The following is a 14746-nucleotide window of genomic DNA, read 5'->3' as shown; positions in this document are numbered from 1 at the left end:
ATGAATAGAAAACTTCTAAAGTTAATAATTACTAATCTAAAGGATTCACAAATTCGTTCTCCTTATACATGGCGTTAAACAAAGCAAAAGTAATGAAATAACCTTTCCTAAAATAATTATACTTCCTAGAATAATTATACTTCCTAAAATAAAAAAACTTTCTAAAAATACAAGGAACTAAATTGAACCAAAACTCTTGGACGTGCAGTTTGAGCCTGAAGATGAACTCTTTTGACCTCGAAACTCGATTGGAACGGCTAAGCTGTTCAACTTGTAGAGCATTTCTCGAGCCTTTTTCTAAAACATATACTAATAGCGATTCTATAGAGAAAATTAAAAGTTATGGGCCGTCGAAGTTGCACATTGAAATCTGTCTGGAAATCCTCCTCTTTTCTTAGGCCGTCTTGAGTTTCGCACGATCCGATTTCTTCCAAAAGGCACTAGTAATGTCCTCCGCATTACTGATCCAATTTCTCCTAAAAGGCATGATCCGATTTCTTCCAAAAGGCACTAGTAATGTCCTCCGCATTACTGATCCAATTTCTCCTAAAAGGCATTAGCAAATGTCCTCCGCATCAGATATATTTCTAAAGGCGAAGGTTAATTTGGCAAACAGAGCGAAACTGAGCCATGACCGGTCCTGACCCACTTTTGTGCTAAACTAGTTTTGTTTTGGACCAGATCTCACTGGTCCAAAACAAAACTAGTTTAGTGACACTATTTGGGCACAAAAAATGGAGCCAGATCTAGCTCAGAATTTTGACAAACAAGAAACAATACAAAATTGGTCAAGTTCGATTTAACAAAGTTGCCAAATACTCTCTAAGAGTTGGTCCATTACATCGAACAAACTAGAATTTTATATTATTATTATTATTATTATTATTATTATTATTATTATTATTATTATTATTATTATTATTATTATTCAAAGAAATTGAGATGAGATGAGATGAGTTGTCACCTTATTATAGGATGATGTGAGTGATTTTTTAAGAAAACTTGTTTTGATGTTGTTTGGTTAGCGGAAAAAAATAAGGAAATGAATAATAAGAAACCTATTTCTTGTAATAGGTTGTTTTCTTTTGTTTGGTTCATACTTAAAAATAAGAAAATAGATGAGATGAGATGAGTTGTCATTATATTATTGGATGGTGTGACCCACACTTAGGGGCTGTTTGGTTTAATGTTTTTACCATGTAAAAGGATGGAAAGTGTAAAAAAGTGGGTCCCAATGTCAGCTTTCATCACTTTCAATTGTTTGTTTGTAGTTGTGAAAATAGTGTAAAGTGATTTCATATGCTGATGTGGCTTGTAAAGTGATTTCATAAAAAAAAGATATGATTTTAGGAGAAAGCTGACATTGAAGTCAGGAAAAAATAATAAAAAATAATTCCAACCAATATGATCATTTGAGTAGGGACCACTTTTTACACTTTCCAAATAAACAATTAAAGTTACATTTACAAACCAAACAATCAATTTATGATTCCAATGGACTCAAAAACAAACAAAGAAAAATATAAAAGTAAAATTGATGAGGTGGACAACAACTTTCCAAGTTGTGTCATAAATACACAACTTTACCAACAACAACCAAACAGCCCCTTAAGGAAATTGTTTTCCTAGCTTTTTGGGAGGAAATCGGTAGAAATGAAATGTTAATGAGATGAGATGAGTTGTCACCATCTTATTGGATGATGTGAGTGATTTGAAATGATGAGATGAGTTGAGTTGAGTGATGTTGTAGATAAAAATAATATTTTATTAGATGTGGTGGATGAGTTGTTGGATGAAAATAATATTTTATTAGATATGGTGGATGTGGTGGATGAGTTGTTGGATCAAAATAATATTTTATTAGATGTGGTTGATGAGTTGTTGGATAAAAATAATATTTTATTAGATGTTGTGGGTGGGTTTTATGGATAGAAATGGATGAAATTGTACTTTTTGAGTTTTCTTTGTTTTCATTTCTATTTCTTAGTTTTTTAGGAAATAACCGAACAGTCCCAAACAAAAATGCGATTTGTGCCAAAGTGAAATCCCACGTTAAAACCTCGGTTCGAAAGTGTACCAGTATCCAGTTTTTTATAACCCATTAGATGGGCGGTGTACTAAGGTAGGGACATCATTATAGGTGTAAAGTTCGAGGCCTTTGAATCCATTCTGGTCCCCTTCCTCGATGCGATTATTCACGAGTAACTGTCTTTTTTTTTTTTTTTTTTGCATCCTTTTTTAGTGTGGCAGTATCTGTTTCTAGTGACTCCATGATGGAACCTTTATTATTTCCATGATTAATCTTCGCTTGCAAACAACAAACTGCACTTTTTGCTGCGACGAGGGAAATAACGTAATGGAATGGACAACCTTCTTGCTGAACGCAAACAAACTGCTTTCTGAAATTACTGCGTGTGAGCAACCTCACTAGAAAAAGTTAGGGTACGGAAGTATTGCGGTTTTTTTTGTTTTTGTTTGAGATGAATAAGAAAAAGTTGTTTTCTGTATGATTTTTTAAAAAAATATAATTTTATATTCTTTTTCTACATCTGCTTGTTTTGAATTTCCATTTTCAAACTCTAAATTTTAAAATGATATTAATTAATGATAGCCCAGCTCCAATCTTTTAGTTGGCATCAATTTCACCCTTTTACTCAAGAATTATTGAAAGATCTATCCTTTTCATGTTTTTTTATTGTTTATTTAAAAAATCACTTTCGCACCCTCGATTTATCAAAATCTCTGTTTTTTATTTGTTTGCTTGCCCTTTTAGGGGTTGTTTGGTTATATGTTTTTATCATGTAAAAGGATGAAAAGTGTAAAAAAGTGGGTCCTACTGTCAGCTTTCATCACTTTACATTGTTTGTTTAAATTCTCTTTTACATAAAAAGCTTACACCTTTTGATGATGTGTCATCGAAAGTAAAATCACCAAAATTAGGAGTGATTTTGTTGGAAAGCTGACACAATGTCATAAATATGTCTAAAAAAATAATAAAAAAATCAAAATCTTGTAGAAAGTGGTGAGGTGGATAACCACTTTCTATTTTTTATCATAAATACTCTAGTTTACATTATTCTATCCAAACAATGTAATACTATTATTTTTAGGATTCACAAAGATTCCTAACCAAACAATGTAAACACTAGAATGAAAAGTAATGAGGTGGATAAACACTTTCTATTTTGTGTCATAAATGATCTAATTTCCTAAAGGCATCCAAACAGCCCCTTAACATTGTTATCAACGGTCAATTCACCCTGCACAGTCTGAAAAGAAGAGAACCTAACTAACATATTAATGGTGGACCCCATAAACCGAGGACGGAAAATTGTTGTATGGTCGTTCTTGCTTCGCAGAGAAGGAGCATGCTGTCCAAACTGTCAACATTTATTAAACTGTCGGTTATACTAAAAACCAATAAATAAGGAGTCGTTTGCTGCATACCCTCCACATAATCAATATTTATTAAGTTATCCCTCAAATCTTGATATTTATTAATTAAAATCTACCTCGTATCTTAATCTTCTACAATAGGGATCTTGATCAAATGTAAGTCTAATACTTAACATTCTTAAAACTTAAAAGCGTAGTTCCCCCCCTTCAACCAATCGTTAATACTTGGTACCATTTGATTTCGGATATAAAAATCTGAAGTAAAAGTTTAGGGGCATTTTAATAAATAGATTATTTAGGTGTGTGGATCCCAAAAAAAACGGAGAAAAATAAGAGGATCACTTTTGATGCAGATTTGGGAGAAGTAGGCACTTGGGCGCCACTGGGCAGAAAATTCAATATTATTTTTAACATTTTACTGTTCAATCAAGTTAATATTAATTCTTTGCAATTTATTTAGAGGGTCTGTTTGGTTGGTTTCCAAACGTACCAAAGAAAGAAAAAAAACTTTTGGTGGTTTTCACTCATTTCTTAAAAGAAAAAAATTAGAAAATGAGTTTTCTAGACTTTAAGTCACATCATCTAATAATAGTGTGCCACGTCACTTTTTTTATTTATTTCAAAGTGTAAACTAAACAAAGAAAAATAAATTATTATAGAAAATAGGTTGACTAAATAGCACTTAATCATATTATAATTTCACTCATTTAGCACTTTATATACTCTCAGTTGTATTTCATAGTATTTATATACCATGAGTTGCTCAAAATTAGCATGTTAATACCCTCTATTATGCAAACGTGAAAATATTCATTCGAAAGTTTTCATATAACATTTATGTATTAATTTTAGAGTTTTTCAACCATTAATATTTATCAAATTACTCTTATATCAAATCAATTTCTATTTAAATGTATCATATTCTATTTTAGACGTAGAATTTGGAAAATTTTAATAATGAATTCAACAAACTTAGTAGACAGGAAATTATAAAATTAACATATGAATGTTATATAAAAAGTTCCCGATAAAAATTTTCACATTTACAAGATAGAGATCGAGTATTAATGTGCTAATTTTAACATCTCAAGATGTATAAATGATATGAAATACGTACAATTGACCATATACAAGTTTAAAAGAGTATAAAACTGTATGGTATTTAAGGGCTATTTAGCCTTGTTGTAATTATTTTTCTTTATTTTTGGGCAGCCAATTAAACCGAGGTCGATTTAGGAACGTAAAAGAGAAAAACTGTTCTCTTGGACGCTAGCAAACTGCTTTTCTGAGATCAATCAACACAAAGGTATCCGTCAACAAACGTACGTGACCATCTGCTGTCACTTCACCCAACGAATTGAATGTCCAAAACCACCTATTAAATCAAATGAGAAAAAAGTAAATAATTTTGTGTATAGTAATAATACTGGTTTAGTTAGCATCGGCGTTTATTGTATTTGAATTCGAGCGTGCATGCAGTAATACTATGATCTAGTTGACACCTAAAGTAGTTTGGCAAACTAAGAGAGAGAGAGAGAGAAATAAATAAGATATATTATGGTGTATCATATTTTTTTTCCGCAATTCTTGTTGGGTTTCCCTTCCATGTAAAGGATGACCTAAAGTTATACTGGGTATGTTATGTTATAGATCCCATATATGGTTTAGATTTTAACTAGAGTCCATTGACTCACTTGGCCCATTGTTATGTGATCTCCTCTAAGTATGAGTTAGATCAGATTGAGATGGAGCTTTCACAAGAGAGAAAAAGTGACAAGAATACAAAAGAGACTGCTGTGGCCTGCAGTTTTTCTGTAGCGACTATCAACTCATCGATCGGAGGTTCATCTGTGGTCTGACTGAACTAAAATTTGATTAAGTGTAATACATAATGCCCTTAAAATTGTAGTTCTCTCATTCAGTCGGTAGTACTTAATATTATTTCATTTTGGATACAAAAATCTAAAGTGTAAGATTTTATATAGGGGCGTTTTAATAAATAGATGATTTGGGTGTATGTAGCAAAAATAAATAATAAGAATAAAATAATCAGAAAAAGAATTACTTTTGATACGGATTTGCAGAAAATTCAATATTTAACTTTAATATTTACTGTTCAATCACGTTAAATTTCTTCTGCAATCTGTTCATAAGAGGTCAACTTATACATAAGAACTAGTATTAATCCGGCGTGTTATTGTAGATATTACTTGTCAAGTTATATCTATCACTAAATTTATAATATGGTTTTTATATATAACAAATTAAAACTTCAGCGATAACTTTTTTACTACTATTTACAGAGTAAGTTTTCTAACCAGTTAACAAAATAATATACTAATTAGTAAGTTTTATCAATTTCTTATAATATAGTTAGAAAAGATTTATATTTGTAAAATGTCTAATATTTAAAGGTTAAATTTATTATTTACAAGAATAAGAAAATAAATTTTATTTTCGAGGTTAAAAATGTTACTTCAGCTTGAATAGTATATAAAGGGCCAAAAAATTCACTGTAGCATTTAAGGTTAAAAAACGTTAAATTTCTTATGCAATCTATTCATAAAAAGGTCAACTTATATATAAGAACTAGTATTAAGCTCACGCGTTTCTGTGTGTATTATTTATCGAGTTATATCTATCGTTAAATTGATAATATGGTTTTTATATATAATTATTTATAAAAAATTTAGCAATAATTTTTTACTACTATTTGCAGAGTGAATTTTCAAACCAGTTAATAAAATAATATATTAAATTAGTAAGTTTTATTAATTTTCTATAATAGGGCCAAAAAAAAAATTATGTTTGTAGAATATCTGATAAAAGTTAAATTCATTATTTCCAAGAATAAATAAAAAGATATCAATAGTATTTTCAGGATTACTTCAGCCTGTACAATAAATAAAGGGCTAAAAAAATATGCTATAGCATAAAGAGCATGTTCAACGTTTAAATATATACTGTAGCATAACCATTATATATAGGAAAAATCATTACATTGCAAACATAATGGCTCAGTATGAAAACCTTACTGTAGCATATTTAATGAAGCATGAATGTTATTTTTAAAGTATTGATTTTAAGTTAGAAGCAGTAGATGTAATGTAATGGACAACACTTTCCTCGTTCACAAGCAAATTACTGTTCTGAGATCAATCAAAAAAGGACATCTACCACTAAATGTGTACCATCAACAGTTGTCACTTCACCCAACAAATATCCAAGACCACCTATTGACTCAAATGAGAAAAAATAAATAAGAAAGATAAAGTCGTATCACGTTTCATGGGCAGTTTTATAGGAGAAAATTTTAAAATAGACCATTTCTAATTTCATTCTAAAAAATCAACTAATTTTAAATTTATTTACAAAATCGATTCAATTTTTTCCACATTAGTAGAGTGGGGCCAATTTTTTAAAAAATGCTTCTTTTTAATTAATCAGGATTGCCAATCCTGACTAATTAGGGGACTACAACGCAGTTTAAATATAGTCACCATTGTCAATCCCGACTATTTAGAATGTTAATAAACTAGGTTATTAATTAGTCAGGGTTGTTAACCCCGATTAATTAGAAAAAAAATCATTTGGCCTAGTTAAAATGAAACGAATTTTGTGAATATGTTTGAAATGAGTTGATTTTAATGAATAAAGTTATAAATGGCTTTATTTTAAAAATTTCTCCTAATTCTGTAACTACTGTCATACTCACCATAAGATTCTGATAGATTTCATGGTACCACGTTTTGTTAATAACTTTAATAAGAAGAAAAAACCCGGCTCCATTTCCGAGCTAATTGAAAAATGAAGGACTAAACATCATACCTCTTTTGGCTTTTTTACTAATTTCAGTCAACATCAATGCCTAATAAAGCAATCACATTTTACATATTTGCCTTAATATTTCAGGTCAAAGTCAGTTGAGCTGGAAGAAGTTGTACATTCAACCTTTTATTTATGGGAAAAATGTTTTAAGGCCCCCCAAAAAAAAATCGGATGTGACCCAGCCCCCCATACTTTTTCCCTTATGTTTCAGCCCTTTCACATTCTCCCAGAAATTTTTTTCCCGAAATTACCCTTCCCCTCTTCTTCTTCTTCTCCTCTGCCTCCTCTCCCCTCTCTTCTTCTTCTTCTTCTCCTCCTCTTCTTCTTCTCCAGACCCTTTTAATTAAACAAAAGAGGCAGTGTTTACTAAACCATCCCTGTAGTCTCTTTTAACCCCATCCTCTGCTACTAATGAATCACAAGAGGCCACAATTTTTGAGATCCGCTAGCTACTAAAGATTCTCTCTCTCTCTCTCATCTCTAAATTTTCCGATGGCGGAGGTGGCGCCTCGCGAGAGCGATGGAATCCCAGGCGAGCCCTCGGACGCCGTGGTGTTTGTCGGGATCTCTCTCGTTCTCGGAATCGCTTCAAGGCACGTGCTTCGGGGGGCTAGAGTTGAAGATAGAATGGTGAAGCTTCTTCAGATTGCATTAAAGTGCATATACAAATCTGCCGATGCTCGACCAACTATGAGTCAAGTTGCCGAGATGATACATTCATTGAAGGAAGAAGATGATAGATCTGTTGTGTCTGAAATTGATTCAAGAGATGCTTAAAATTGGGGAGTTTGTTTTTATAATATCCTGGAATTTATGTATATGTTCCGTTTGACTATTATCATTTGCTAGTGTATATGTGTTGGTCACATATGAGGAGGTGGAAAACATTGTTTATTTGTTACACTGATGATATAGGTGATATTAGTCCAAATGGTGCTTTCAAACTCAAATTTAATAAATGAGGATGTCTATTTCTTGTTGATTTCTTTTTTCATGGTATCCTTGACATTAAAAATTAAATAGATTCTTGTCACATATTTTCGTTAATGGACTGTGGTAGAGACACTAATTGCATTATTTCAAATAATGATGGGTCATCTCCGTGTTGCCAGTCCAAATGGCACTTTCAGGTTGAAATTTGACAAAACCTAGCACTGATTTGCATGAAGTGTGTACTCATAACACGTTAAGTTTCAACTAACCATGTTAACGTTCATCATAACATGCTAACTTTCAGCTGAACATGTTAACTTTCATCATAATATGTTAACATTTCCTATTACATGTTAACTTTAATCATAATAAATTAAATTGAAGCTATAATAGTTACATGTTAAGATTATTGAGTTCTTGTATATCTTTTGCAGAAAAACTAGCAGAAAAACAAAAGGGAAAAATAAAAACAAGAGAAAGAAAGGGAAAAATGTTAAATATAATAGTTCTATGTTGACTTTTAGCAGAACGTGTTAACTTTCATCCTAGTATGTTAACTTTTCATATTGAATGTTAACTTTTGCTGCTTTATGTTAACTTTCATCCAAACCTGTTAACTTTCACTGCTTTATTTTCGTAGAAACGTTTAAAAAAAGCAACGAGGATTGTGAATATGAGATGATTTGGGATGCAGAGAGATATTGGCTCGATTTGGGAAGATATTCGATTGGTCTTTGAAGCCCAAACTGATGGGGATTGCTTGCACACAAGGTGTTTGATATAATATCTCGGTGAGAAGAAATGGTTTTATTGGAAAGAATGATTCAATCTCAAACGTGTGTTATAATTATTATGGTTGTGGAATGTCGAAGCATCCTCCAGTGACTACTACTCAATTCTAAGATTGTTGTACTGATGATCCCATTTGAAGCTGCAAAAGCCATCAATGATATTAATGCGATTGCAAGCATCTTAGCACATTATCCTTACCATATTGAATCCCTGCTGACTTTTGCTGAGTTATACAAGTATTCAGGAGAACATCAGGCATCTGCAGATGCCATTTCAAAGTGTAATTTGTTACGATTGTATGTAAAATATATACCAAAATTTAATAAAATGTATTGTGTCTATTTAGTGATCAATTTTGGTGTAATTTGTTACGATTGTATGTGAAATATATTGTGGTTGTCATGTGAATATGTACAACTTCTTTCAAATAGAACTTGATGGCTTCTATGAAAATAAAGCAGTGAAAGTTAACAGGTTTGGATGAAAGTTAACATAAAGCAGCAAAAGTTAACATTCAATATGAAAAGTTAACATACTAGGATGAAAGTTAACACGTTATTCTAAAAGTCAACATAGAACTATTATAGTTAACATTTTCCCCTTTCTTTCTCTTGTTTTTATTTTTCCCTTTTGTTTTTCTGCTAGTTTTTCTGCAAAAGATATACAAGAACTCAATAATCTTAACATGTAACTATTATAGCTTCAATTTAATTTATTATGATTAAAGTTAACATGTAATAGGAAATGTTAACATATTATGATGAAAGTTAACATGTTCAGCTGAAAGTTAGCATGTTATGATGAACGTTAACATGGTTAGTTGAAACTTAACGTGTTATGAGTACACACTTCATGCAAATCAGTGCTAGGTTTTGTCAAATTTCAACCTGAAAGTGCCATTTGGACTGGCAACACGGAGATGACCCATCATTATTTGAAATAATGCAATTAGTGTCTCTACCACAGTCCATTAACGAAAATATGTGACAAGAATCTATTTAATTTTTAATGTCAAGGATACCATGAAAAAAGAAATCAACAAGAAATAGACATCCTCATTTATTAAATTTGAGCTTGAAAGCACCATTTGGACTAATATCACCTATATCATCAGTGTAACAAATAAACAATGTTTTCCACCTCCTCATATGTGACCAACACATATACACTAGCAAATGATAATAGTCAAATTATAACACACACCTGAGATTGAGTCATTCTCTCTAATAAAACCATTTGTTCTCACCAATGCATTATATCAAACACCTTGTGTGCAAGAAATCTCATCTGCAAGAAATCAAGATAAAGAACAGATCCACATCAAATCCTCAATACGTTGACATAATTCAACATCAAAACACTCAATTTAACTCTATTTCTAATGAAAAGAAAGTTCTCACCAATGCATTATATCAAACACCTTGTGTGCAAGAAATCTCATCTGCAAGAAATCAAGATAAAGAACAGATCCACATCAAATCCTCAATACGTTGACATAATTCAACATCAAAACACTCAATTTAACTCTATTTCTAATGAAAAGAAATAATAATCATCATCATTAAAGCCTGAAAAGCCATCAGGCGTCAGTTTACTTAAGGCAATTCACAAGGGGTGGAAACCTTAAGTCAATTCACAAATCACATAATTAAGGCAAAAAAAGCCTTAACAACCAAACATCAATCATCAAAACGATAAAACTGCGATATCAGCTTAATCAAAGGAACTCAAGTTAATTACAGAGAAACTACTGTTGTACTCAAATTAACATCCAAAAAACACAGAGAGAGAATAATTAACCTAGAGATCCCATGACAATGCCGATGATGAGAAGAGCGACGGTGTACGGAACTCTAGCCCCCCGAAGCACGTGCCTTGAAGCGATTCCGAGAACGAGAGAGATCCCGACAAACACCACGGCGTCCGAGGGCTCGCCTGGGATTCCATCGCTCTCGCGAGGCGCCACCTCCGCCATCGGAAAATTTAGAGATGAGAGAGAGAGAGAGAATCTTTAGTAGCTAGCGGATCTCAAAAATTGTGGCCTCTTGTGATTCATTAGTAGCAGAGGATGGGGTTAAAAGAGACTACAGGGATGGTTTAGTAAACACTGCCTCTTTTGTTTAATTAAAAGGGTCTGGAGAAGAAGAAGAGGAGGAGAAGAAGAAGAAGAAGAGAGGGGAGAGGAGGCAGAGGAGAAGAAGAAGAAGAGGGGAAGGGTAATTTCGGGAAAAAAATTTCTGGGAGAATGTGAAAGGGCTGAAACATAAGGGAAAAAGTATGGGGGGCTGGGTCACATCCGATTTTTTTTTGGGGGGCCTTAAAACATTTTCCCCTTTATTTATTCATTTCTTTTGTTCTGAGATTCGTGAATCCATTTGAAAATGCATGTCTACACAGACTACACGCAAACATGAATCTCAAAAGGGAAAATTTGCAAAATAGACTGTTTTTGCTAATTATTTAGCAAAATAGACCGTTTTGCTAAATAATTAGCAAAATAGACCTCTTTTAAAAAAAACGATCGATTTTGAAAAACAATGCTCAGAAAACATACGGGACTACTAGTCCCGTATGTTTAGAGCCAACTAATCACGGATTAGTGACTCAGAAAACATACGGGACTAGTAGTCCCGTATGTTTTCTGAGTTCATCTCAATGTTTTGTGAAATAATTAGCGTTTACTAATCCGTGATTAAAACATACGGGACTACTAGTCCCGTATGTTTTCTGAGCTGTTTTGTAAAATAGACCTCTTTTTGGCCAAATTTTGCTAATTATTTAGCAAAACGATCTATTTTGCTAAATAATTAGCAAAAACGGTCTATTTTGTAAATTTTCCCATCTCAAAATGGAAGAAACAGTTAAATGAAGAACTTTTATTTCTCTAAAAAGAATTGTTGCTGGTAGTTCTTTCTTTGATTTTCTTCAATTCCCTTCCACGCAACAACATTTACATTGTATGATTGATACTTATCTCATCTAACCTGAAGCTTACTTGCTGTAGAAAGAAAAGAATTTTGATGAACATAACCAATTTACCTGTTCACGTGTGAATACCAAAATTAACTACATTGGTCATTCATTACCAAAGCAATTAAAAGTAAAATTATTATTAGCACTAGCATTATTGACGGACAAATGCATGTGCTGCAGATATTAAACTTAGTTATTCTAAATTTTATATAAAAAATAATGAATTATATTTTAATACCCTAACGTTTCATTAGCTTCTGAACTTTATATCATACTCCAAAATAGTTAAGATATAATTTTATAAAAATATAATATTCCAATCTTATTCGAACATGAGAATACACCTTTCCATTTGATTAATGTCAAGTAAAAATTGTATAAAATACTTTTTCTCTCAATAGAATAAATTTTTTAAATCATTATATTTTGCTGACATGTATGTAATCATTACTTTAGAAAAAACTCTTATCATTTTATATTTTAGTCTCTTATAACATATAACTTGATGAATATTTAATTATGTTAGTTCAAATCGTCGTTCATGATTTAGAATGTTCTAGAAATAAGAAATTGATAAATATTAATTATTGTGAATAAAATCCTATTCTATATCCTAGAAATAAGAGAAGAAGCAAAAGAAAGGGAAACAATCTTTCGTGTGCAAAAATCACCAATATGCCACCTGCTATTCTACTATATGGGAAACGTCCTTCAATCTTTTTGACGCACACGCTTAGAGTTGATACCCACGCTAAGAATAGAATATAATATAGCAGTATAGATAATCTTTTTGATATACAAATACGAAAATTACAACATTCGCGCTTTATTTCGTTAAGCAAAAAGGAAATTACTCCAGTACTGTAGAAGGCAGCATTGGATCCGCCAAAGAGTTACCACCATTAATATCCTCACCCTTAACCTTGCAGTAACCCCCGACGCCCCCAAGAAAACGAACCAGCACAAAGTACGTAATCGCTGAGCAAAAGAACCCAAAGAACCAACCCACATTGTAAATCCAAACCCAAACAAAGCCCAGCTCCTCAACCAAACCCAGCTTACGTAAAAACCCAGGCGCAATAGGACCCAAACTCACCACCAGGCTCAAAATCGCCGCCAAATTATACCCTTTACAGTAGTAATACATCCCCGACGGACTCGTCGAGTACAGCTCGTCGACGTCGATAAAAGTGCGGCGAATCACGTAGTAATCCGTTAACGTTATGCCGATACCGCGGGACCCATGACCGCCAGAGTAGCCTACGAGCCAAGTGCTACACGAAGCTATCGGCGCAGTTGACGATCCTCCACGGCTGAACACGACGCGCACCGCATGAGGGCCGCGTAAGCAACGCGCCGCGTTTTGAAGCCGAACTTCGATGGGCTCAGGCTGACAAGAGCGTTGGCGGGGGCCACGATGTTCGCCGGCGATGTTTGGTGGTCAAAATCGCTAGACTTATCCGGAATACCTAACGTCATGGTCAACGCGCCGCCGATGGCGGATAAGAGACTGACGGGGTTGTTCGAGATGATGTGCCCGAAGCATGACCGCGGTGGAGGATGTGACTGCGAGGCCCACGAAGGAGAACGAGCCCATGAACAACGGAAGGCCCAGTTGACCCAGGACTTGGTCGCGTTGGCTCCGGGCATACCGGGTGAAGTCGGAGATGCTGAGGGCCATTGCTCCCCAACTGCCGACGTTGGCAGTGAGGGAAGGGAAGAAGAGGGCCCAGAATTCGGCCGGTGAGAGTTTAATGGGCTGATTAAGCATTGGGCCGAGCCCACCGGCTTTAACATAGGCCCACGATAGGAGCAGGGACGCGAGGGAGATGAGGATCGGAGCCGGCGCGCATCCTTTCCAGAGCACCGCTAGCTGAGCGAGCCAGAAGACCGCAAGCAGGACAACTCGAAGGGGAGAAGTCGCGAGCCATGTATCGGCTTCGCCCAAGACGAGCTTTTTACGGATGAAGGAAGGAGGATGAATATCGCTTGTCCTCCGAGCCATGTCTCGATGCCAAACCTGACATCAGCAAACGGCTGTTGTCTCATTAAATTATTATTATTATTATTATTTTTAATGCAAAGAGTTATGCATATGAGATTGATCAGTTTCAATTAATTATACCAGCCACAGGCGACGAGCGCACGGAGCAGGGCGGGGACGTGGGCCCCACGAACTCCGAAGGCGGAGCGGGCGAGGACGGGGAACGGGATACCGTATTTGGTACCCGGTTGGGCGTGGAGGATGAGAGGGAGGAGGAGGACGGCCTTGGCTCCGACGACGACGATGAGACCCTGCCACCACGTCATGCCCTTCTCGACTAGCGTCCCGGCGATGTAGTTCGGCTAGCAAGAGAGCAAGCAAAGCTAAGGAGGGTGTGTGTGTGTGGGTGTGTTTTGGTGGTGGCCACAGTATATTAGCTCTTACCTTGTACGTTACATTAGCTATGTAAGTGGTCATTTGAAGCCCAAGAAATTTTCTTGATGATTAGTAAGAGTCTTATCTTGTACGCTACATTAGCTATGTAACTAGTGGTCCTTTGAAGCCCAGGAGATTTTCTTGATGGTTAGTAAAAGAAGTAGTTGGTATTTAATTAATGTGACGTTGAGAACTTTATAGTGTTGTCAATAGGTGTGCTAAACCGTTTCCGTATCGGAGGAAATATCCGTAACCGTTTCAGTTAATATACGGATATGGTTACTTAAATCTATAACCGATAAGATATGGTTACGAATATGGTGTTATAGTAAAATATCTGGATCTGTATCCAAAGTATCTGGATACATATTAGTCATACTTTTACGATAGTTTTAATTCTTAATT

The 14746-nt window shown here is 34.3% G+C and overlaps 1 protein-coding gene across 1 annotated transcript; it reads right to left on the bottom strand.

Annotated features, from left to right (window-relative positions):
- LOC109834995 (purine-uracil permease NCS1-like) lies at positions 12672-14383 on the bottom strand. The gene is given in 7 exon segments (XM_020402999.1): positions 12672-13198; positions 13200-13286; positions 13288-13464; positions 13466-13854; positions 13857-13942; positions 14048-14268; positions 14351-14383. Coding segments are annotated over 7 exon segments (1419 nt in total). The 3' UTR covers positions 12672-12772.

Source organism: Asparagus officinalis, chromosome 3 (assembly GCF_001876935.1).
Source record: "Asparagus officinalis chromosome 3, Aspof.V1, whole genome shotgun sequence".
In the NCBI taxonomy this organism is placed as follows: domain Eukaryota; kingdom Viridiplantae; phylum Streptophyta; class Magnoliopsida; order Asparagales; family Asparagaceae; genus Asparagus; species Asparagus officinalis.
This window is presented reverse-complemented; position numbering and strand designations above follow the sequence as displayed.